Here is a 24,738-nt window from a genome sequence, read left to right on the forward strand (position 1 = left end):
AACTCCGTGCCAACTGCTGTGAGGGTTTGGGGTGCTGGGGAACCCCGTGCCCACTGCTGTGAGGGTTTGGGGTGCACGAGAACTCGGTGCCAACTGCTGTGAGGGTTTGGGGTGCTGGGGAACCCCGTGCCCACTGCTGTGAGGGTTTGGGGTGCTGGGGAACGCCGTGCCCACTGCTGTGAGGGTTTGGGATGCACAAGAACGCTGTGCCCACTGCTGTGAGGGTTTGGGATGCACAAGAACGCTGTGCCCACTGCTGTGAGGGTTTGGGATGCACAAGAACGCTGTGCCCACTGCTGTGAGGGTTTGGGATGCACAAGAACGCCGTGCCCACTGCTGTGAGGGTTTGGGGCGCTGGGGAACCCCGTGCCAACTGCTGTGAGGGTTTGGGGTGCTGGAGATCCCCGTGCCCACTTCTGTGAAGGTTTGGGTTGCAGGGGAATCTGTGCCCACTGTGAGGGACCGTTGGTTTCTTTGGTGTGGCCTCTCTGTAATTGTTCTTTGATCAGTTGTTTGAGGGAACTCAGTTTCTTCTTCTCCAGGGGCCTTTGACTCACCCAGACAGGATTTTTAGTTTTCCATGACAGCTTCAGGGCGACGAGTGCCATCATGGCCCCTTTCAAAAATCCACTTCCAGCTGTGGCACGATCTGTTCTCTGCTCGCTGTGTGGGTCCCAGGCGGGCACATGGAACTGCCCTTCCCCCCTGAGCATCCTGCCCCGGGACCCCATTCCCAGCATTGCTGGGCTCCGCCCTTGGGGTGCAGCTGGGCCCCATCCCTATCCATAATGGTGCTGCCAGGACCTGCCCCTGTCCGTAATGGTGCTGCCAGGACCTGTCCCTGTCCATAATGGTGCTGCCAGGACCTGTCCCTGTTCATAATGGCACTGCCAGGACTCATCCATGTCCATAATGGCACCGCTGGGACCTGTCCCTGTTCATAATGGCACTGCCAGGACCTGTCCCTGTCCATAATGGTGCTGCCAGGACCTGTCCCTGTTCATAATGGCACTGCCAGGACCTGTCCCTGTCCATAACGGCACCACCAGGACCTGTCCCAGTCCATAATGACACTGCCAGCTCCATGGGGTGGCTCCATGAGGTGGTTCCATGCGGTGACCCCATTGGGTGGCTCCAAGGGGTGACCCCATAGCATGGCTCCAAGGGGTGGCTCCAAGGGGTGGCCCCATAGCATGGCTCCAAGGGGTGGCTCCAAGGGGTGGCCCCATTGGGCAGCTCCATGGGGTGGCCCCATGGGGTGGCCCCATGGGTGACCCCATTGGGTTGCTCCACGGGGTGGCTCCATGGGGTGGTTCCCTGGGGTGACCCATAGCGTGGCCCCATTGGGTGACCCCACTGGGTGGCCCCATTGGGCGGCTCCATTGGGTGACCCCATTGGGTGGCTCCATGGGGTGGTTCCCTGGGGTGACCCCGTAGCGTGGCCCCACTGGGTGGCCCCATAGCGTGGCCCCATAGCGTGGCCCCATGGGGTGGCTCCATGGAGTGACCCCATTGGGCGACCCCATTGCGTTACTCCACGGGGTGGCTCCATTGGGTGGCCCCATAGCGTGGCCCCGTAGCGTGGCCCCATTGGGTGGCCCCATAGCGTAGCCCCATGGGGTGGCCCCATGGGGTGGCCCACCGGGTGGCCCCATAGCGTGGCCCCATTGGGTGGCTCCATGGGGTGGCCCCGTAGCGTAGCCCCACTGGGTGGCCCCACTGGGTGGCCCCATAGCGTAGCCCCATTGGGTGGCCCCATAGCGTGACCCCATGGGGTGGCCCCATAGCGTGGCCCCATAGCGTGGCCCCATTGGGTGGCCCCATGGGGTGGCCCCATAGCGTAGCCCCATTGGGTGGCCCCATAGCGTGACCCCATAGGGTGGCCCCATTGGGTGGCCCAATAGCGTGCCCCATGGGGTGGCCCCACAGCGTAGCCCCATTGGGTGGCCCCATAGCGTGACCCCATTGGGTGGCCCCATTGGGTGGTCCCATGGGGTGGCCCCATGGCCTGGCCCCATTGGGTGGCCCCATGGGGTGGCCCCACAGCGTAGCCCCATTGGGTGGCCCCATAGCGTGGCCCCATTGGGTGGCCCCATTGGGCGGCTCCATGGTGTGACCCCATAGCATGGCTCCAAGGGTTGGCCCCACTGGGTGGCCCAATTGGGTGACCCCGTGGAGTGGCCCCATAGCTTAGCCCCATAGCGTGGCCCCACTGGGTGGCCCCACTGGGTGGCCCAGCGGCCGGCCGGCGGCTGCAGCATCTCCTGTGCCCCTGGCAGGCAGCACAAGCTGGAGGAGAGCCTGCTCTTCTCGGGCAAGTTCACGGACGCGCTGCAGGCCCTCATGGACTGGCTGTACCGCGCCGAGCCGCAGCTCAGCGAGGACGTGCCCGTCGGAGGGGACCGCGACCTGGTCGGGGACCTGATGGACAAGCACAAGGTGAGTGGCCCGGGGCCTGCAGGGCCCCCAGGAAGCCGCGGGCGGTGCCCACCCTCCCTCTGGGACAGGACGGGGCGTCACCCACCGGGGCGACCCCTGCTTGACCCCAGCTTGCGCCCCTCGCCCTGGTACTGGGGGATGTGCCCCAGAGCTGGGAAGGGTTTGGGGTGCAGGGCAACCCTGTGCCAACTGCGCTGAGGGTTTGGGGTGCGCATGGAACCCCGTGCCTGCTTCTGTGAGGGTTTGGGGTGCGCATGGAACCCCGTGCCTGCTTCTGTGAGGGTTTGGGGTGCACATGGAACCCCGTGCCTGCTTCTGTGAGGGTTTGGGGTGCACATGGAACCCCGTGCCTGCTTCTGTGAGGGTTTGGGGTGCGCATGGAACCCCGTGCCTGCTTCTGTGAGGGTTTGGGGTGTGCATGGAACCCCATGCCTGCTTCTGTGAGGGTTTGGGGTGCAGGAGAAGCCCATGCCTGCTTCTGTGAGGGTTTGGGGTGCAGGGCAACCCCGTGCCCACTGCTCTGAGGGTTTGAGGTGCAGGAGAGCCCTGTACCCACTGCTGTGAGGGTTTGGGGTGCACAGGAATGCTGTGCCCACTACTATGAGAGTTTGGGGTGCAGGAGAACACCGTGCCTGCTTCTGTGAGGGTTTGGGGTGCTGGGGAACACTGTGCCCACTGCTGTGAGGGTTTGGGGTGCACAGGAACCCCGTGCCTGCTTCTGTGAGGGTTTGGGCTGCAGGAGAGTCCTGTGCCCACTGCTGTGAGGGTTTGGGCTGCACAGGAACCCTGTTCCCACTACTGTGAGGGTTTGGGGTGCTGGAGAGCCCTGTGCCCACAGCTGTGAGGGTTTGGGGTGCAGGAGAACACCGTGCCTGCTTCTGTGAGGGTTTGGGCTGCAGGAGAGTCCTGTGCCCACTGCTGTGAGGGTTTGGGGTGCTGGGGAACCCCGTGCCTGCTTCTGTGAGGGTTTGGGGTGCTGGAGAACCCCGTGCCCGCTGCTGTGAGGGTTTGGGGTGCACAGGAGAGCCCTGTGCCCACTGCTCTGAGGGTTTGGGGCGCAGGAGAACCCCGTGCCTGCTTCTGTGAGGGTTTGGGGTGCTGGGGAACCCCATGCCTGCTTCTGTGAGGGTTTGGGGTGCTGGGGAACCCTGTGTCCACTGCTGTGAGGGTTTAGGGTGCTGGAGAACCCCGTGCCCACTGCTCTGAGGGTTTGAGGTGCAGGAGAGTCCTGTGCCCACTGCTGTGAGGGTTTGGGGTGTACAAGAATCCTGTGCCCACTGCTGTGAGGCTTTGAGGTGCAGGAGAGCCCTGTGCCCACTGCTCTGAGGGTTTGGGGTGCACAGGAACCCCGTGCCCACTGCTGTGGGGGTTTGGGGTGCACAGGAGAGCCCTGTGCCTACTGCTGTGAGGGTTTGAGGTGCATTAGAGCCCTGTGCCCACTTCTCTGAGGGTTTGGGGCGCAGGGGAACCCTGCACAGTCGCGGGGTCCCTGTCCCACCCTCCCGCCCTCCCTGCCAGGTGTTCCAGAAGGAGCTGGGCAAGCGTGCCAGCTGCATCAAGACGCTGAAGCGCTCGGTGCGGGACCTGACGCGCGGCAGCAGCAGCGTGGACTCGCAGTGGCTGCAGCGGCAGGTGGAGGAGCTCAGCACCCGCTGGGACCTGGTCTGCAAGCTCTCCCTGTCCAAGCAGGCCCGGCTGGAGGCTGCGCTGCGGCAGGTGAGGGCTGGGCTGGGCTGGGGGGGCAGCCGGGGAGCCCCTGGGTTGGGGTCTGTGGTTGGGGAATTCCCGGGTTGGGTTCTGCAGCAGGGGAATTCCCGGGTTGGGGTCTGCAGCCAGGGAGCCCCCAGGTTGAGGTCTGCAGCTGGGGAATCTCTGGGCTGGGGTCTGCAGCAGGTGAACCCCCACACTGGAGTCTGCAGCAGGGGAACCTCTGGGCTGGGGTCTGCAGCAGAGGAATCTCTGGGTTGGGTTCTGCAGCAGGAGAATTCCTGGGTTGGGGTCTGTGGCTGGGGAACCCCTGGGCTGGGGTCTGCAGCAGGGGAATCTCTGGGCTGGGGTCTGTGATTGGGGAATTCCTGGGTTGGGGTCTGCACCTGGAAAAACCCTGGGTTGGGGTCTGCAGCAGGGGAATCTCTGGGTTGGGGTCTGCAGCTGGGGAACCCCCGGGTTGGGGTCTGCAGCCAGGGAGCCCCCGGGTTGGGGTCTGCAGCAGGGGAGCCCCCACATTGGAGTCTGCAGAAGGGGAATCCCCGGGTCGGGGTCTGCAGCAGGGGAATTCCTGGGCTGGGGTCTGCAGCAGGAGAATTCCTGGGTTGGGGTCTGCAGCTGGGAAACCCCCGGGTTGAGGTCTGCAGCAGGGGAATCTCTGGGCTGGGGTCTGCAGCAGGGGAGCCCCCACATTGGAGTCTGCAGAAGGGGAATCCCCGGGTTGGGGTCTGCAGCTGGGAATTCCCGGGTTGGGGTCTGCAGCAGGGGAACCCCTGGGTTGGGGTCTGCAGCAGGGGAATCTCTGGGCTGGGGTCTGCAGCAGGGGAATCTCTGGGCTGGGGTCTGCAGCAGGGGAATCCGTGGGTTGGGGTCTGTGGCTGGGGAACCCCTGGGCTGGGGTCTGCAGCAGGGGAATCTCTGGGCTGGGGTCTGTGATTGGGGAATTCCTGGGTTGGGGTCTGCACCTGGAAAAACCCCGGGTTGGGGTCTGCAGCAGGGGAATCTCTGGGCTGGGGTCTGCAGCAGAGGAATCTCTGGGTTGGGTTCTGCAGCAGGAGAATTCCTGGGTTGGGGTCTGTGGCTGGGGAACCCCTGGGCTGGGGTCTGCAGCAGGGGAATCTCTGGGCTGGGGTCTGTGATTGGGGAATTCCTGGGTTGGGGTCTGCACCTGGAAAAACCCCGGGTTGGGGTCTGCAGCAGGGGAATCTCTGGGTTGGGGTCTGCAGCTGGGGAACCCCCGGGTTGGGGTCTGCAGCCAGGGAGCCCCCGGGTTGGGGTCTGCAGCAGGGGAGCCCCCACATTGGAGTCTGCAGAAGGGGAATCCCTGGGTTGGGGTCTGCAGCAGGGGAATCTCTGGGCTGGGGTCTGCAGCAGGAGAATTCCTGGGTTGGGGTCTGCAGCTGGGAAACCTCTGGGTTGGGGTCTGCACCTGGAAAACCCCCAGGTTGAGGTCTGCAGCAGGGGAACCCCTGCGTTGGGGTCTGCAGCAGGGGAATCTCTGGGCTGGGGTCTGCAGCAGGGGAATCTCTGGGTTGGGGTCTGCAGCAGGGGAGCCCCCACATTGGAGTCTGCAGCAGGGGAATCCCCGGGTCGGGGTCTGCAGCTGGGAATTCCCGGGCTGGGGTCTGCAGCAGGAGAATCCCTGGGTTGGGGTCTGCAGCTGGGAAACCCCCGGGTTGAGGTCTGCAGCAGGGGAATCTCTGGGTTGGGGTCTGCAGCCGGAGCACCCGTGTGGGGAGGCTGAGATGGATGTGGGAGTGTGGGGTGCTCGGGTGGTGGGTGGCCGTGTTTTGGGGGGTGCTCTATGGTGTGGTGGGTGGCCGTGTTTTGGGGTGTGCTGTGTGGGGTGCTCGGGCAGGGGGTGGCCGTGCTTTGGGGTGTGCTCGGGTGGTGGGTGGCCGTGTTTTTGGGTGTGCTGTGTGGGGTGCTCGGGTGGTGGGTGGCCGTGTTTTGGGGTGTGCTGTGTGGGGTGCTCGGGTGGTGGGTGGCCGTGTTTTGGGGTGTGCTGTGTGGGGTGCTCGGGTGGTGGGTGGCCGTGTTTTGGGGGGTGCTCGGGCGGTGGGTGGCCGTGTTTTGGGGGGTGCTCTATGGTGTGGTGGGTGGCCGTGCTTTGGGGTGTGCTGTGTGGGGTGCTCGGGTGGTGGGTGGCCGTGTTTTGGGGGGTGCTCAGATGGTGGGTGGCCGTGCTTTGGGGTGTGCTGTGTGGGGTGCTCGGGTGGTGGGTGGCCGTGTTTTGGGGGGTGCTGTGTGGGGTGCTCGGGTGGTGGGTGGCCGTGTTTTGGGGGGTGCTGTGTGGGGTGCTCGGGTGGTGGGTGGCCGTGTTTTGGGGGGTGCTCTATGGTGTGGTGGGTGGCCGTGCTTTGGGGGGTGCTCAGATGGTGGGTGGCCGTGCTTTGGGGTGTGCTGTGTGGGGTGCTCGGCAGGTGGGTGCCCGCACTTCCAGGGTGCTCCGTGGGGTGCCCAGGCTTGGTGGGTGGCCGTGAACTTGGGGAGGTCTCCTGGGCTACCTGGGCGGTGTGGGGGCTGTGCCGTTCGGGGTTCTCTGTGGGGTGCCTGGGCTCGGGGTGTGGTGCTGCGAGGTGCTGTCGCAAGGTGCCAGGCCGGGTGCCAGGCTGGGTGCCTGTTACAGGTGTGAGTGCGTGCAGAGTGCCCGGGGCAGGTGGCTGGGCGGCACAGGGAGGTACTGGAGGGTCAGAGGAAATTGTGTCCCGGTGTAGTGAAACGTGGAGACGAAAAATCAAAACCCCACAATTCCTATAAAGATTTGTAGGGACGGTATGTTTATTTCAGCGTGTGAGGGATTGTTCCCTTTCAAAGGACATGCATGCCCCTGAGGACTCCTGATATTTTCTTATTACTCCTTGCTAATTTACATATGTATAGAATTTCACAATAGGTTCATGTATTCATTCTGCTGTTACACTTGCAGCTGGTTACACTTGTACTTAGGTTTTTGTCACAAAGTACAGAAAGAACTCCTGGGTCACTTTGCCTTGTCTGTTTCAAGGTTCGAGGAGTCTTTCTTACCTTTTATCTCTTCGGCTTGGAAATTCAAATTCTTTCTCCTCAGCTGGGCCAGTTTTACTAGTGTTGCAAAGTTACCAGAATAAACAGCATATTTTACTCACGCTAGCAAGCTCAAAGAGGCACATTTCACCTAAATCTAAATGGATTTCTACCTTGTTAGATTTCCACTCTGCCTCAGTAGAGCTGGGTGCGGGGTCTCCCCCCTCGATCCCACCGTGGGATTGGAGCGGGGTTGGCAGCAGAGGCTCGTCCACCCAGCAGCGCAGGGCTCGGGCTCTGCCCAGGAGATTCAGGGGCCGGGGGCTCAGGGGCTGGGAGCTGGGGCTGCAGGGCGAGTGCTGAGCGGGTCCCCACTGTCGTGGCAGGCGGAGGAGTTCCACAGCCTGGTGCACTCCTTCCTGGGGCGCCTGACCGAGTCGGAGAAGACCCTCAAGTACGGAGTGTTCCCCGAGGAGGAGGCGGCCGTGCAGGAGTGCCAGGCCCAGCTGCAGGTGGGTGCCAGCCCCCACCAGCCCCCGCCCCAGGACCTCCATCACTGGGGTCAGCCGGCCCCTGCTGGCCTGTGGTGGGCAGACATGGGATGCTGGGTGCCACCGCTGAGAGATTTGGGATGTTGAGCACCAAGAACGCCGGGCTTGGGGCCCCCAGATGCCCTGAGGTGGGGAGATTTGGGCACCCCCACCCCAATCCACCAGTCCCTGTGCTGCAGGGGGGTGTCTGGAGGGCTGAGACCTGACGGTGCCGTGGTCCGTGTCCCCCCAGGAGCTGATGCAGTCCTTGCAGTGCCAGCAGCTGGAGCTGGAGTGCATCACCTCGCTGGGGGAGGAGATCCTCACCACCTGCCACCCCGACTCCATCATCACCATCAAATCCTGGGTCACGGTCGCCAAGAGCCGCTTCCAGGAGGTGAGGCAGGTGCCCCGTTCCCATCCCTGCCCAGGGGAGCAGAGTGGCACCTGCACCTGGGGAAAGCACGGCCCCATACCTGTGCCACAACCCCACGCCTCTCCCAGCCACCAGGGACTGCCAGGTGCCGTCCCCCCCAGCCAGAGCACTGCAGGATCTGGGGGTGCTCGGCCCCAGAGGGTCTTGGCCTTGCCAGTGTCACCCCCTGCTCCCCCATCCTGTGGCCTCACGGGGTCACCTGGGGCCTCCACAGCCCCCTTGGATGGGGGTGGCTCATTCCCCTGCAATGGCAGCCGCCACGCAGCTGAGGCAGGGAAACCTGGGAGCAGTGTCCTAGGGACCCTCACCCCCGACCATGCTCCCACAGTGGCCCAGAGCCTCCCTGGGTTGCTCAGGATTTGCAGGTAAGAGGCTCCTGGCACTCCTGGGACTGGTCTGGCGAGTTCAGCCGATCCCACACAAAGCCCTTATTGAGCAGAGACCTGCAGGATCTGCTCTGGGGCTGCCGCCCCCCCACCCCACTCACCCCAAAATGGGAGAGCAGCCATGTCCACGCAGCACAGACCTGGGGACCCCCGGCACATGGGGGCAGCGCCTCCAGCCCTGCCCCAGCTGTCCAGCAGGAGCCTGGTGCTGCCCCGTGTCCCTGCCCTGTGTCCCTGCCCCGTGTCCCTGCCCCACATTCACTACAGCTGCTGGCCGGGGGTCCATGTGCCTGCCCCACAGTCGTGGTGGGCTGTGCACTCCCCAGTCCCTGCCCCGTTGTGGTAAGTACTTTTTTTTTTTTTTTTTTTTTTTTTTTTTTTTTTTTTTAGGATTTTTTTTTTATAGAGTAGTATAGAGGACACAAAGAGAAAACAATTTCTATTTATGCTCCTTGGTTTTTTTTATGTGGAATGTGTTTAGAGAATTGTTTGCTTGGGGCTTGATTAGATTTTGGTGAGGATTGTTTGAGCTTGATGGTTAATCAGATTTACTTGCGTTTAGACTCTCGAGAAGAGAGTCACGAGTTGTGAGAGAGACTTAGTAGTTAGGAAAAGTAAGTATGTAGTTTCAGTATCTTCTTTTATATAATATATTAATGTATTATAGCATAGTTATAACAAAGAAATCATTCAGCTGTCTAAACTAAAGTTAGACATCATAATTTCTTCCCACTGGGCTCACCTACGTTTTACAATGCCCCATTGTCACTGGAAGTTGGTGGGGGTCCCTGAGCCTGTCCCGCGGCCGGGCTGGCCGCGGCTCCCGCTGCTGACTCGTCCCCCCGCCAAAGCAGTGGCCCCGTGGCATCCGCCCCAGGGGGGGCATCCCGGTGCCCCCACCCCCGTGCCCCACTGTCCCTGGCTGCCCTGCAGGTGCTGAGCTGGGCGCAGCAGCAGGGCGAGCGGCTGCGGGCGCAGGCGGCCGCGCTGGCGGCCGAGCGGGAGGAGACGGCGCAGCTGCTGGACTGGATCACGGCGGCCGAGGAGGCGCTGGGGCTGCGGGACCAGGAGCCGCTGCCGGAGGAGGCCGAGCCGCTGGAGGAGCTCAGCGCCCAGCACGCGGTGAGGGAGCCCCAGCCCGGCTCTCCCTGGCGACCGCGGCATCCCCCCGAGCACGCCCCGTGCGGCCCTGGGCCAGCGCCGGGGGGGACTCTGGGGAGCGCTGGGCTCGTGGGTGGTGGTCGCTTTCGAATTGTGCTGCCCGAGCCCACCGTGTCCACAGCACACGCTGCTGGTTCGGGAGGGGACAGCGGGTCTGCAGTCCCCGGGGCTGGGGAGCAGAGGGGGGCTGTAGAGCATGGGGGTCTGTGGAGAACGGAGGGGACTGTGGAGAACAGAGGGCTGGGGAGCACGGGAGAGCTGTGGATCACGAGGGGCCTGGGGAGCACGGGGGGCCTGGGGAGCACGGGGGGTCTGGGGAGTACAAGGGGGATGTGGAGCACGGGGGGGCCTGGGGAGCAGGGGGGGTCTGTGGAGAATGGAGGGGCTGTGGAGCACGGGGGGGATGTGGAGCATGGGGGGATGTGGAGCATGGGGGGGCCTGGGGAGCACGGGGGATCTGTGGAGAACGGAGGGGATGTGGAACATGGTGGGGCTGGGGAGCACGGGGGGTCTGTGGAGAACGGAGGGCTGAGGAGCACGGGAGAGCTGTGGATCACGGGGGGCTGAGGAGCACACGGGGGCTGTGGGACATGGGGGCCTGGGGAGTACAAGGGGGATGTGGAGCATGGGGGGGCCTGGGGAGCACGGGGGTCTGTGGAGAACGGAGGGGATGAGGAGCACAGGGGGAGGCTGTGGAGCATGGGGGAACTGGGGAGCACGGGGGGTCTGTGGAGAATGGAGGGGATGTGGAGCACGGGGGGATGTGGAGCACGGGGGGGATGTGGAGCATGGGGGGCTGTGGAACATGGCGGGCCTGGGAGCACGGGGATCTGTGGAGAACGGAGGGGATGTGGAGCACGGGGGATCTGTGGAGAACGGAGGGGATGTGGAGCACGGGGGGGATGTGGAGCACGGGGGGGATGTGGAGCACAGGGCAGGCTGTGGAGAACGGAGGGGATGTGGAACATGGCGGGGCTGGGGAGCACGGGGGGCTGTGGAGAACGGAGGGGATGTGGAGCACGGGGGGGATGTGGAGCACAGGGCGGGCTGTGGAGCATGGGGGGCTGTGGAACATGGTGGGGCTGGGGAACACGGGGGTCTGTGCCGGCCCGCGCTCAGCGCCAGCGCTCCCCTGCAGGTGTTCATGGAGGAGCTGAACCGCAAGCAGCCTGACGTGGAGAAGGTGACCAAGAGCTGCAAGCGGAAGCTGGCGGTGGATCTGGGCCCCCCGGCCACCCGCCGACTGGCCACACGTAAGGAGCCCCATCACCGCCCCCTCACACGCCCCGGAGCCCCGGCCGCCCCCTCACCCCCCTCTCCGCAGGTCGCCGCAGCGGCGGGAAAGCGCAGGGCACGGCGGCGGTGCCGCTCGGGGGGCTGGAGCCCCAGACGCCCCTCATGGCCCAGCTCCTGCACCGCTGGCAGCAGCTCTGGCTGCTGGCCCTGGACCGGCAGTACCGGCTGGAGACGGCCCTGCAGCGCCTGCGGGAGGTAGGGGTGGCACCCCGGGGGTCCCACTGCCCTGGGGGTCCTGAGTAGTTCCTCTCATCTTCTGCCCATGAGCCCCCCCCCGCCCCCGGCCGGGTCAGATGCAGATGGGGTCAGCAGCCCCAGAGCCTGTCCGTGCAGCTGGGGGTGCCAGCACACCCCGTGGGCGCACCTTGACATCCCAGAGTGGCTGCCGGAGCCCAGGGGCCCCCGTGCACCACAGAGTCGGGGGTCCTGGGCAGAGACCCTCCCCCCCCCACCTTGCAGCTTTGGCAGCGCCAGGGCTGGGAGCAGCCAGGCTGTGCGACTGAGGCTGAACGTGGGCACAGCGTGGTGAACCGGGCTGGCGCGGGGGGCACGAGGGGGTCCGGCTGCCGTGTTCATCCCCGTGTGCCCCTCCAAGCTGGAGGAGTTCGCGCACTTTGACTTCGGGGTCTGGAGGAAGCGCTACATGCAGTGGATCAGCCAGATGAAGTCCCGCGTCCTGGACGTTTTCCGCGGCATCGACAGGGACCAGGACGGGCGCATCAGCCAGCGGGAATTCATCGAGAGCGTCCTTGCCTCCAGTGGGTGCTGGGGCGGGGGGGGCTGGAGGAGGCTGAGGGGGCTGGCACTGGGGGGGCTGACGGTCCCCGTCCCCACCCCACAGAGTTCCCCACCAACGTCCTGGAGATGAATGCCGTGGCCACCATCTTCGACATGAACGGCGACGGCTTCATCGACTACTACGAGTTCGTCAGCGCTCTGCACCCCAACCGGGACCCGCTGCGCCGCTCCGCCGACGCCGATCAGATCCAGGACGAGGTGTGGGGCCGGGCAGCGGCGGCGTGGGGGGGGGGGCGGCTGGAAGGGTGGGGGCCCCGCCTGGGGCTGAGCCGAGCGTGCCCCCGCAGGTGAACAGGCAAGTGGCCCAGTGCAACTGCGCCAAGCGCTTCCAGGTGGAGCAGATCAGCGCCAACAGGTACCGGGTAAGTGCCGAGCCGGGGCTCCGGCTTGCTCCGACACCCGCCCCGTGCAGGGGTCCTGTGTGCCGGGGCAGGGAGGGGGCACATCCCCCTGCCCCGAGGAGCCCTGGCCCCTGCGGGAGGGCAGTGCCAGCGGGGCCAGAGAGGCCGCAGGAAGGGGCAGGTCTGGGTGCTGCCCTGGCTGCTCTCGCTGCTGTCCCTGCCCTGGTGCTGTGCCAGGCTGCTCTGGCACCCCTTGCCAATGCCCAGCCCTGGCAATAGCCCCCGCCCTGCCCCAACGTCCCTCTCGCTGCAGTTCGGGGAGTCCCAGCAGCTGCGGATGGTGCGGATCCTGCGCAGCACCCTCATGGTGCGGGTGGGTGGGGGCTGGATCGCCCTGGACGAGTTCCTGGTGAAGAACGACCCCTGCAGAGGTGGGTGTGGGCGTCCCACACGGGGCACTCGTGCGGTGGGGTCCCCGTGCCTGGCACGGTGCCTGCGGGGCCATGGGGGGCACAGCTTAGCGCGCTCCCCAGGGTCTCGCACTGCTGGGACCCCATCACTCATCGCCCCCTCCGTTGTCCCCAGTGAAGGGAAGGACCAACCTGAAGATCAACGAGAAGTACCTGTCCTCAGACGTCTTCGGAGCCGCCGCCAGGTGTGCCGGGAACCAGTCGGCCGCCTCCTCCAAAGTGCTGTCCCCGAGCCGCTCCAACTCCAGCCTCAGCCTCTACAGCAGCGCCTCGGCCCCCAGCAGCCCCCTGGCCAGGAAGGTAAGGGCCGCGGAGCCCCCCCGTGAAGTCCCGACCCCCCTCCTCAACCCACCCGCCGCGGGCACTGACGCTCACCCTCCCCAGTCGGTGCTGCGGAGGACGCGCTCCGGGGACCGGTGTCCGCGCTCCCGGGGCTCGGGACTGCCCGACGGAGCCGAGCTGCAGTTCAGCGCGGCTGAGGAGAGCCTGGCTGTGGCACCGCCAGGTGAGCGCCGTGCCGCCCCGTGCGGCTGCGGGGCACGGGGGAGCCGGGCTCGGCGTGTGCCGTGGCGGTGCGGCAGCGGGGCTGTCCCGCCGGGCCGGGCGCAGGAGAGCTCCGTGCCCCAGCCCCTCCGTGCCCTCGCAGAGCCGCCCGAAGGGTCCCCTCCGGAGCGCTGCAGCCCCTGCCGCTGACCCCCGCGCCCGCCCTGCGCCCAGCACCCTCGGCCGGCCCCACTCAGGACCCTCCTCCACGGGGCTGGAGGACGGCGAAGCCGCGGCCGCGCCCCCCGCGGGTCTCCGGCCCGGCGCTGCGGCCCCCCGAGCGGGGCTGAGCTGTACGCCCGTCACCGACCCCGCCGGCGCCCGTTCCAGAGGATATGCAAGTATCTCCCGACACTCACCAAGCCCCCGGGCTCTGGTCTCACGCCCCACGGCTCCAGCGGGCAGCCCCGGTGCCCCGCTCCGAGTGCCCGGGGCTGCGGGACCGGCCGGGCACCCCCTGCCCTTCTCCCGTGCCGCCAGCTCAGGGTGGCTGCGGTACCCCCGGCATCCGGCGCTGCTGACGGGGGTGTCCCCATCGTGCCTCCCATGCCCCGGCGGGAAGTGGCCGGGCTCGGTACCCGGGCACCGGGCCCCCTGGCCGGATGCCGAGCCCCGTTTCTGGTGCTAACCCTCACCCCTCGGCCTTCGGTGCGTGCGCTCGGGCCCCCGGCTCTGGCCGCCCCCTGTCCCGGCGGGGCCCGGGGCCGCCACGGGCGGGGGTCCCTGGCGCTGCACTCCCGTCCTGCCGGCGGCACCGGCGGGCAGCGGGACCCCCGCCCTGCTGACGCATGCTCGTGCCACCGTGCCACCCCCGCTAACCGGACAGCAGTAGAGCTGAATGTAACCCCGGCCGGGCCCACCCGCCGCCACAATAAACCGTAGTGAGGTTCCTTTTTCTACGAGCACCCCGTCCGTCCGTCCGTCCGTCCGTCCGTCTGCTCGGGGAGGAGCTCCGCGCCATCCGTCTGCCTGCTTGCCCCTCAGCCGAAGCAGGGGTCGGTCGGTCTGTCTGTCTGTCTGCTCGGGGCGGGAGGATGCGCTCTGTCGGACTTGTGTGCTCACCCCACTGTCAGGATGGGGAGCCAGTCTGTCAGTCTGTCCATCTGCTCAGGACAAGGGGCTGCTGTCTGTCTGTCTGTCTGTCTGTCTGTCAGTCTGTCTGTGCTCAGGACAAGGAGCTGCAATGTGTCAGTCTGTCTGTGCTCAGGACAAGGGGCTGCAGTCTGTCAGTCTGTCAGTCTGTCAGTCTGTCAGTCTGTCCATCTGCTCAGGACAAGGGGCTGCAGTCTGTCAGTCTGTCAGTCTGTCAGTCTGTCCATCTGCTCAGGACAAGGGGCTGCAGTCCGTCAGTCTGTCTGTCTGTCTGTGCTCAGGACAAGGGCTGCAGTCGGTCAGTCTGTCCATCTGCTCAGGACAAGGGGCTGCAGTCTGTCAGTCTGTCAGTTTACTCAGGCTGCAGTCTGTCAGTCTGTCCATCTGCTCAGGACAAGTGGCTGCAGTCCGTCAGTCTGTCTGTCTGTCTGTGCTCAGGACAAGGGCTGCAGTCGGTCAGTCTGTCCATCTGCTCAGGACAAGGGGCTGCAGTCTGTCCAGCTGCTCAGGACAAGGCGCTGCAGTCTGTCAGTCTGTCTGTGCTCAGGACAAGGAGCTGCAGTCTGTCAGTCTGTCCATCTGCTCAGGACAAGGGGCTGCAGTCCGTCAGTCTGTCAGTCTGTCCATCTGCTCAGGACAAGGGGCTGCAGTCCGTCAGTCTGTCAGTCTGTCTGTGCTCAGGACAAGGAGCTGCAATGTGTCAGTCTGTCTGTGCTCAGGACAAGTGGCTGCAGTCTGTCAGTCTGTCTGTGTGTTCAGGACAAGTGGCTGCAGTCTGTCAGTCTGTCAGTCTGTCTGTTCTCAGGACAAGGGGCTGCAGTCTCTCCATCTGCTCAGGACAAGTGGCTGCAGTCCGTCAGTCTGTCTGTCTGTCTGTGCTCAGGACAAGGGCTGCAGTCGGTCAGTCTGTCCATCTGCTCAGGACAAGGGGCTGCAGTCTGTCAGTCTGTCCATCTGCTCAGGATAAGGGGCTGCAGTCTGTCACTCTGTGTGTTCAGGATAAGGAGCTGCAGTCTGTCAGTCTGTCCATCTGCTCAGGACAAGGGGCTGCAGTCTGTCAGTCTGTCTGTGTGTTCAGGACAAGGGGCTGCAGTCCGTCAGTCTGTCTGTTCTCAGGACAAGGGGCTGCAGTCCGTCAGTCTGTCTGTTCTCAGGACAAGGGGCTGCAGTCTGTCAGTCTGTCCATCTGCTCAGGACAGGGGCTGCAGTCCGTCAGTCTGTCTGTTCTCAGGACAAGGGGCTGCAGTCTGTCAGTCTGTCCATCTGCTCAGGACAGGGGCTGCAGTCTGTCAGTCTGTCTGTTCTCAGGACAAGGGGCTGCAGTCTCTCCATCTGCTCAGGACAAGGGGCTGCAGTCCATCAGTCTGTCTGTCTGTCTGTTCTCAGGACAAGGGGCTGCAGTCCGTCAGTCTGTCCATCTGCTCGGGAACAAGTGGCTGCAGTCCGTCAGTCTGTCCATCCCCTCGCTGCTGTCAGGGCAGGGGGTGTCACACCGCCACAGCAGGTGCGCAGCAGCGCGGTGGCACACGGAGGCCGGGCACGGCTGGGTGTGCCCCAGCCGGTGCCACCGGCAGAGCCGCCCGGCGCCGGAGTCGCGGCTGGCGAGCCCCAGGCGCTGCAGCGGTGCCAGCGGGCACGGCGCCGCATCCCCTCCTTTCCTAGGAAGGCATTGCTGGCATTCCTGCTGTGCCCGGCTGCCAGCGCCCACCGTGGGCAGCACGGCGAGAGGCCAGATCCCTGTCCCTGGCTGCTGGCTGCTTTTTGGACACCCCGCAGCCCTGAGGGCACCGGGAATGTCCGCGTGGCCCCCGGCCAGCACGCTCCTGGCAGCTGTGCACCCACCACCTGCACGTCCTGTCCCAGCTGGGGTGGGCCCAGCTGCCTGTCAGGATGGGATGGGGTGTCTGGGGGCACTGGTTGTGGCCCCACTCCTAGAGGTGGGGGACACCTTGAGCACGGGGACTGTCCCCAGGCACTGCAGCACCACGACCCTTGCCTGGCACCTCCCTGCCTTGGGGGAGTCCCAGACCCCCGCACATGAGGGCTGTGGTTGTTCTCTTTGATCCCCCACCAGCACTGCCTGGCTGTCCCCTCCCAATCCCAGTCCTCTCGGTCACCCGGCCATGTCCTCATGGCTTCCAGCTCTGTTTTTGCACTGTTTCACCCTAAAACCCTCTCTCCACCATTTCTTCTCTGAATAAGCACAGAGCCAAAGTGTCCGGGACTGGAATTGTGCCCGTGCTGGGCACATCCCTGGCCGTGCACGGAGAAGCCCCATGGATGCCCTGGCACAGGTCAGGACCCCTTGCCCAGCCCTGCTGCAGCCCCCCAAGAGCAGGGCTGAGCCCAGGGCTCTCGGTGGCACATCTGCCAACGCGTCCCGGGCTGGAACCGCCGGCGCGAGTTGCGCCGCACATTCCTGCGCCTATGGAAATCTCACCCACCACTCCCAGCTGGGGCAACGTGCCTTGGCACCACCGGCACCGCCGGCACCGCGGCTTGTGTCAGCCGCATCCCGAGCCCCGGGCAACGGCGCTGGCTTGGGAAGCAGAGACAGCAGGCACGGCGTGGCTGGGCCCACACCAAACTCTTTTGTGTTTTCGCTGCGGCGCAGCCCCTGGGCAAGAGACACGAGCAGCTGTTAGTTGCCAGCGAGGCTGGCAGTGATACAATGGGCAGACACACCCACGCGGAGCACAGGAATGGGCACACGGGAACCTCACCCACTGGAGCTTCACTGTCCTCAAGGAGATGAGGTGGGGAGCGGGGATGTCCTGGGAGAGCCTCCGTGGCTCTCCGTGGTTGGTGTCCACGGCACGTGCCGAGTTTGAGGGATCACATTGCCAGGGCAGCGGGTGAGTGGGTGGCAGCAGTGGGGAGTGGGGCTGGAGGCTTGGCCAGGGGTGGGACCACCGGCCCCAGGTGACACCACCAGCCCCAGGTGGGACCATTCAGCCCCAGTTGGCACCACCAGCCCCAGGTGGCACCACCAGCCATGAGCCCCTGAGCCCCCCCGAGTCCCACAGCGCCGCTGATGGCTCAGAGCAGCTGTCCCAGAGCTGGCTGACCCCAGCACAGGGAACCAGAGGCGGGTGCTGCCCTGTTGCCCAGCCACCCCAGCACTCGCCCTGTCTGTGGGAACCCTGGGAGGGGGACGTGGCCGGCCTGATGTCCCATTCCACACACCCCACACAGCAATCCCGGACCTGGCTGGAGCCCCTCGCTTCCTCCCTGCCAGCCGAGCCTGGCTGCACCGTGCCCCAGGACTGAGGATTGGCAAAGAGGAGAGCACTCAAGTCCCCCCAGACTCCTCTCCTCTCTCTGGGGTGTGAAGAGAACCGGTGCCAGGGCAGCTCTGCCAGGCCCGGGAGGCACAGCCCAGCTTGTGCCACTCTGCTCCTGGCTTTTCCTCAGCCCAGCTGTGTCCCAGGCTGCTCCATCTCCCACCCGCAGGCACCAGGCTCTCCTGCCTGCCACCTGCACCCGGCCAAGCCTTTTCCAGCACCTTGGCACGGTGCGGCTGGGGAGGGGACAAGAGCCTGGAGCCCTCCGGCCCCCATCCTGCCCCGCGAAGCCACCATCCAGGCCCAGGGCTGGGACATCGGCGGGGCTGGAGGCAGTGGCACGTTGGCAAGGGATGCTGGCAGGGCCGGAGGCCTCGGTGCCACGTGGGTTGGCGTCGACAGCAGCTCTGATCCCGGGCTGGGGCCAGCGCGTGTCCAAGCGCACGCGTGTGAGCGTGAGGAGCCATTCGCACGGCGAATGTGCGTGAGCACCTGAGCTCACCGGGGCGTGAGGCTGCGGGCACCGCTTCTGGTGCCCAGCGGGCACCTCCCAGCTCTGACCCCAGCCCGGGTGGTGGCTGCGCTCCTGCCCTGCTTCGGCCCTTCCCCAGCAGCCACCCGGAGAGGTGGGGAGGGTGGCTACTCACAGCCAAGCTGGCCTGGCCGCCGTGTGCTGCCACTGCCGCTCCTCTGGTGCCACCGGCAGCTCCCGGAGCCCCCCAGAGCCGGGGCCTGTGCACTCTGCTGCTCGCCCTTGGGCTGTCCGTGAGGCTGGACCGACAGCGGCTGGGACAGGTGGACACGGCACAGGGGGCTTGTGCTGCCTGCTGGGCAGCGAGCGCCAGGGGCTGGGACGTCCCTGCGTGTGGGAGCAGTGGCTGCTGCTGGGACCCCTCGCTGGCTCTGCCAGCTCAGCCCGAGCTCCCACCGCTCCCGCTGGGACCCAGCGCCCTCCCTGCAGCCCCTGCCGGCGGCCGGGCGTGGCAACTCTGCCAGCGCGCCCATGACGCCCACCTTGGCTGCCCACCAACCCACCCACGCGGGGTTTCTGGTGGAGGACAACTCCTCCAGCACGGAGTGACCATATCCCAGCGCCTCTGGGCTCCCCTTCCCCACAGCCAGTGGCCCTGTGGCCCCGCAGCTTGGCCGGCACGGCAGGGGTGCCACCGAGGCTCCGGGAGCGCAGCTGCCCACAGGCAGGGGAGAGGTGCCCAGGCTGGTCGCTCCTCGTCCTCGCCGGCAGCCCTGGAGCTTTGATGAAGCCGCGCGTGCTTTGGCTGGATCTGCCCAAATCGCAGCTGCTCATTACGGCTAATTAACGCCACAGCCCCTCCGCGTCCCGCGGGCAGCTGCCCTGCCCTGGCAGGGGGAGCGTGGCAGGCTCAGCATGGCCCAGTACGGCCCAGAACAACCCAGTACGGCCCAGCTCAGTGCACTGGCTCCTGTGGGCACAGCTGTGCTGCCCCGACAGGGACCTGAGATCCCCTCCCGCCTGTCCCTGCAGCCCGGCAGGGAGGCCGTGCCCCCGTCGGCCGTGCCCATCTGTCCGGTCACTGGCCACCGTGCCCGTGCCTGGTGCCGCTGCAGCCCCGGGGCTCTCTGAACTTCCAGCGTGGGTCACAGGGCCCCAGGGGAGCCGCCGAGACGCAGCAGGAAGGTGTGTGGGGCCGGCGCCGAGCCCTCTGTGGTGTCACCGGGCGCCCATCCCTGTTTGCCGATGGATTAAGGCTCTCAGCGCCTCCCGTGAGCGACACCTCCGCCAGCGCCCGGGCAGGCGTCAGAAACTTGTGCCGGCTTCTGGGACACAGCTGCCATCCCTGCAGGAGCGGGGATGGCATTATTCTGTGATTCTGGGTACTGCAGCCACCCCCCTGCCGGGGAGGATGCAGCCCCTGGCCCTCTCACTGGCCCCACTGGGGCTGCCCCTGTTCTGACACGGCCCCACGAGTCCAGGGCAGAGTGCCAGCCAGTGCCTCTCTCGGCTCTGCAGCTCTGGATGCTCCAGGTGACCCTGCCCAGCCTCCTCTGCCCTTCTGGACCACACCAGCGTGGCACTGCCCAAGCAGCAGGCACAGGGGGGCCTCCCTGCCCAGGTGTTTGCCATTCCAGTGGGAATGCCCCTCCAGCTGGGTGCACCAGCGCTGCCAGGACTGCCCGCACCCACGGCGGGCACCAGGGCTTTGTGCCCACTGGCCCGTGCCCGTGGGCTCGGCAGCCAGCCGTGCCTGGATACCGGCACCTCTCCAGACAACACACTCCCACGCGCCGTAAACACCTTGCCCAAGCGCCGCATCCTCCCCGCAGCACCTCGCCCTGCAGGGTGGTAGCCAAGGAGGCTGTGGCACAGCCCCCCTGCCCCGGTGGCCACAAAGGCCTCTTCGCCCGTGCGAGGTACCCGCTGCTCTTCCAGGGCCCACTGGGCACCTGTGGCGCTGGGGAGGGGGCTCAGGGTGCTCAGGGGGCAGCGGGAGCAGCTTGTGGGGCTGGCTGCAGGGTCTGGAGAGAGGGTGTGGAGCTGGTGACGGAGGCAGGGCAGGGACGTTTGGGTGACTCAAGCAGCAACGGGATGGTTTGGGCATGTTTGGGGCAATTCAGGCTTTATGCACATCCAGGGGCGTGGGCAAGACTGGGGGGAGCAGGGAAGGGTCCCCCTCTCTACCCCAGCTGCCGTGGTGCCAGGGCTAGGCCTACACTGGGGTTCCATCAGCCCTGCACCTGCAGCCTGGGTCCAGCCACTGCAAGCAGGCACAGGGGCACTGCTGGCAGCAGGGAGGGTTCGGGGGGTGATGGAGAGAAGGATGAGGAGCTGCTGGGCAGTGCTGACCCTGGGGTGGAAGGTCTCTACCCTTCGCTCTCACCTCCTCTGCGGAGGGCACAGCCCACCGGGACGGGGCCACCTCCTGCAGCACCGCAGCCGTTTTGGGACCGGTGAACCCCTACAAGGAGGGACCCCAGCTCCCAGAGGGAGCCGTGGGGAGGGCTGGCCCGCGAGTTTCTGCAAGGGCTGGGCCGGTGTGTCATCCCCAGGGGCGGGGAAGGGCCAGGTTTTAAACGTGCTCTGGTCCCGGGCAGGAAGCAGCGGCAAAGCCGTGGAGCGCCAGGCACCTGCCAGGGGAGCCCGCGGTGTGAGCACCTTGCACAGGTAGGAGAGGGCCCTGGCTGGGCACTGCGGGCCGTGCCGGGGCTACAGGGCACGGAGGCGCTCTCGCCATCCCCGGAATGGGAGGAATGCGGCAGCGCTCCCGGTGCCGGGGCGGGACCGCGGGCGCAGGGCAGCAGCCGCACGGCGCTGTGGCACCCTGGGCACTACCGGCCGCCCTGGGGCACAGCGGGAGGATGGCGGTCCCTAACCCCGGCACGTCCCAGGAGTGGGACAGGAGGTGATGGCTGCCCAGGGAAAGCCCGTGATGCCTCGAGGCTCCGATGGCACGGGCGGGCTCGGCGGAGGAGGCGGGTAGTGGGACAGGGCAGGCGGAGGACTGGCAGGACCCTCCCACGGCACCCGGTGAGGTGTCCCCGTGGACAGGGTGCGACTTCATCCTACAGCAGCCCCTTCGGGCACCGGGCAGGACCCCGGCACGGCGGGGGTGCCCTCCCTGTTCCCATCGCCCTCCGTCACTGCCCCAGAAAATTCCCTACTGCTGTCCCTCCCCCGAAACACCGCCGGCCTCGGCCTGCCCCACAGACACCACCCTGCAGGCGCTCCCCGGCCCCGCCAAGCTCCCACCCCCAGCCCCAGCCTCTCCCAGCGCTCTGCAGTCCGTGCCCCCGCAAACAACTCCTCCGCCACCCTCTCCCGACACCGAGTCCCGCACTCTGCCAGTAAAACCTGTCCCTTCTCCCGGTCCCTCCCCAGGGCCCCCGGCAGCGCCTCCTCCCCAGCCGGTGCCGGTCTCCGGGTGCTCCCTGCGGGTGCAGACGTGCGGATTGCCCCGCGGGGGCTCCCGTGGGTGGCGGTGGGCGCGGGGGCCGCGGCTCGCACCGGTGCCAGCGCGTTCCCTGACGCAGCCGGGAGCGAAAGCCGCGGAGCAGCGGCTGCGGCTGCCAAGGGAGCGCTGCCCGCGTCGGGGAGAGACCGTGGCCCGAGGGAGGGTGGCAGGTGCCAACACCTCTGCCAGGAATCTCCCTGCCTTCGTCGGCAGAGTCGGTTACTCAAAGTTTCCGATGGGGCTGACGCCTTTTGACGAAAGGGAGCGGGGCCCTCCCCTGCTGCGCGCCCACCGCCTCCCCCTGCCCGGGGAGGGGCGGGGGGCAGCACCCCGGCCCTTTGGCTCCCCGGCCGCCCAGGCTCCCAGGCTTCCACAGGTGTGGGTGGCAATTCCATCCCAGTGGCCCAGATTCCATCTGCGCTCCGGTGGCGGCGGCCACTTCGGTTCTGGGGACATGTGGGGACCTGCCTGGGGCTGTCCTGACGCTGGAACCGCACCGGCGCTGGTGTCCGCGGCCGCCCCAGCTCTGGGGCACGCAGGGACCCGCCGGGGGCTCTCCAGACGCCGGAGCCACACCGGCGCTGCCAGCGCTGCTGTGCCCACGTCACGGCTCCTTCCAAGGGCAGCACAGCCGGTGCCGTCCAGCCCGGAATCGCTCTGCCGGGAGAGGGCTGCGGGGCCAGCCGCGGCTTCCCCGGCCCCAGGAGCGGGGCGGGCAGAGCCGGTGGGAGGTGCTGCCAGCCCCGCAGGTGTTTTGCATGAGCATGGCACAGGGATGCCCGAGTGGGCGTGGGCGGCCGGGGTGAGCCCGTGGGACAGAGGAGGTGGGGAAGCCCCTGGCTGCCAGCCCGCAGAGCAGGACACGGCAACTGTCCCGGCTCTCAGCCAGCAGCTGGACCCCTCGCCCTCCCCCGCAGGGTCCCCCTTCCCCCCAGGCAGAGACCCCCGAGTCCCCCTGCCCTCTCCAGTCCTTCCCGGAGGCCGGCGCAGCCCCGGGGCCTCCCGCCCGTCCCCACCTCTTGGCGCCGGAGCCGGGCGCGATCCTGATCCTGCAAACACAAACAGCATTGCCCGGGCAGATCCGAGCCGCGCTGACATCACCGGGCGGAGGGAGCCGGCTCCTGTCGAGACCTTTCCCCGGGCCGGGCAGCGAGCCCGGAGCACGGCTGGGACAGAGGAGCACGCGTAAGGAAGAGGTGCTGGCGTGGCCGAGGGGCACGGAGTGCGCTGGAGGGACACGTGGGGACGAAGCCGGGTGCACGGAGCCCCGCTGGAGAGGCTGCTCCTGGGGTGGGCAGAGCCCGGGCACAGCACCCGCCGGCACCTTCAGGGTGCTTTTCGCTCCCGGCACTTGTTTACACGGCTGGGGCCGGGGCGCAGATGAGCTCCAGGCAATGAGACAGAGCCGCTCCACGCTGTCCCCACTCGATGTGACCTCCGCGTGGGGGTCCGTGTGGCACAGAACCCTGGGGCTCTGTGTGGTGGACACCTCGAGGCAGCCCTGCCCTGGCTGTGCCCTTGCAGCCGGGTCCAGCGATCCCGGAGGGCAGCACCGTGACCGCCCTGCTCGGCTGCAGGAGCTCGGCCGGGCACGGCTCCTTGGTCCCCCCACTGCACTTGGTGCTTGGCCCGTGGCCTCACCGACCGCTGTGGGGGCCAGTCCAGCCCTGACAGAGCCCGCTGGGCACCGGGGCTGGGGCTCTGCCCTGGGCGGGTGGCGTTCACGAGGGAATCAGCCATCCCCCCTGCCCTCCCTCTCCTCCAGCCGGCTCCCACCCCGCCGCCTGCTGCTGCAGGACGTCCTCCTGCGGGGTGCTGGCACCGAGGCTGCGGAGGCTGCGGGCAGGGAGGCTCCCGTGCCGCCGTGTGCCGCGGCCACAGCCCGGAGGCCGAGGCTGACCGCAGCTCCCAGAGCTCGGCACGCCCCTGCTCCACCACGGGCACCCTCCAGCCTGCCGGGCGGGGGGCAGATCCAAGCGGTCAGGATGCAGTTATTAAGGTTATTAGGAATGCCTCCGCCCGAATTAAGGTGCAAACGAAACCCTATGCCAAAGTCAATAGTATGGGTTTTATCTGATAGTAAACATGCGAGAGAGAGAGAGAGAGGGAGAAAGAAATAGAAAAATAGAAAAGAGAGCGACAGAGACAGAATAAAGAAAATATCACCATCCGTGGAGCCCAGCGATGCTCTGCTGATCCCCTCTCCAGCTGGTCCTGGTGGTGCTTTTCCCCCTGGAAAGCACGGGTGGGTTAATATGCTCAGGCCAGGTAGGAAACCCCCCCCGGGGATTGCCATTGTCCCTTACAACAGACTCCCGGTTTGTCTAGCGCAGTCCTGTGGTGCAAGGCTTCAGGAGTGACTCCGGGGGCCACTTCGGGGGTCTTTGATGGAGGAAGGCACCCCTCAGCCGCCTCTGACGTGGATGTCCCGTGGATGTGGCCTTCCCCGAGCTGGGGGTTCCACGGCCAGGGTGTGTAAGGGAGGATGGGCTCACTGCCCCTGAGCACGGGTGAGAGCACACCGAAACTTCCTGCCCCACCTCGGCTGGGGGGGAATCTCTGCAAACCTGCTCCCAGCAAGGGTTTTTTTGGGCCTCGCCCACCCCGAGGCAAGCCCGAGACGGTTCCTAGCGCAGCTGCTGGCTTTGGCTCGCATTCTTTTCCTTGTTTACTTGTTTACTTCTCCCCTGAGGAATGGCTTCCCCTTTATCTAATCTCAGCAGTTCGACTTTCAGCCCGAAGTTCCAGCCAGGCATTCTTTAGGGAGGGGTGGGCTTCGTGAGCACAATTTCATAGCAATGTTTGAGGCACGAACTGTTCCGGTCTCTGGCACGAGTGCATCCCACAGCTTTGCAAGCAGGAGGGCAGGTTTGGACTAGGTGCAATCTCACCCTGAGGTAGCCCTGGAGGTGGCCTGGTGGCCACTGCGCGCCGAGATGGAGCCTCTGCCTTCCTTGCATTGCTTGGACAGGGTGACAAGGGGGGGACAGGGGAAGGACAGGGGGGTTCGTGCAGCAGCCGTGTGGGAGCACATGGACCTGCATGCCAGCACCCCCAGAATCACAGAATCATGGAATGGTTTGGGTGCAGAGGGACCCCAAAGCCCATCCAGTCCCACCCTGTGACATGAGCAGGGTACACCTTCCACGGGACCTTCCAAGCCCCATCCAGCCTGGCCTGGAAAAATTCCAGGGATCCAGGGGCAGCCACAGCTTCTCTGGGCTCCCTGTGCCAGGGCCAAACCACCCTCGTAGGGAAGGATTTCTTCCCAAAATCCCATCCGTGCCTGCCCTCTGGCAGTGGGGAGCCGTTCACCCTTG

General features: G+C 66.2%; 1 protein-coding gene across 1 annotated transcript in view; it reads left to right on the top strand.

Moving 5' to 3' along the window:
• LOC128790030 (microtubule-actin cross-linking factor 1, isoforms 6/7-like) overlaps positions 1 to 14,015 on the top strand; it is a 29,538-nt gene extending 15,523 nt beyond the window's left edge. The window contains exons 26-39 of the mRNA XM_053946460.1: positions 2,280 to 2,439; positions 3,958 to 4,155; positions 7,539 to 7,664; positions 7,936 to 8,079; positions 9,438 to 9,626; positions 10,804 to 10,918; positions 10,990 to 11,156; positions 11,557 to 11,719; positions 11,803 to 11,957; positions 12,047 to 12,121; positions 12,414 to 12,531; positions 12,686 to 12,870; positions 12,955 to 13,075; positions 13,217 to 14,015. Coding sequence (XP_053802435.1) covers positions 2,280 to 2,439; positions 3,958 to 4,155; positions 7,539 to 7,664; positions 7,936 to 8,079; positions 9,438 to 9,626; positions 10,804 to 10,918; positions 10,990 to 11,156; positions 11,557 to 11,719; positions 11,803 to 11,957; positions 12,047 to 12,121; positions 12,414 to 12,531; positions 12,686 to 12,870; positions 12,955 to 13,075; positions 13,217 to 13,263 — 1,963 coding nt within the window. The 3' untranslated portion in view covers positions 13,264 to 14,015. The remainder of the gene's footprint in view (positions 1 to 2,279; positions 2,440 to 3,957; positions 4,156 to 7,538; positions 7,665 to 7,935; positions 8,080 to 9,437; positions 9,627 to 10,803; positions 10,919 to 10,989; positions 11,157 to 11,556; positions 11,720 to 11,802; positions 11,958 to 12,046; positions 12,122 to 12,413; positions 12,532 to 12,685; positions 12,871 to 12,954; positions 13,076 to 13,216) is intronic.
• Positions 14,016 to 24,738: the final 10,723 nt, after the last annotated feature.

Source organism: Vidua chalybeata, chromosome 1 (assembly GCF_026979565.1).
Source record: "Vidua chalybeata isolate OUT-0048 chromosome 1, bVidCha1 merged haplotype, whole genome shotgun sequence".
Lineage (NCBI taxonomy): Eukaryota > Metazoa > Chordata > Aves > Passeriformes > Viduidae > Vidua > Vidua chalybeata.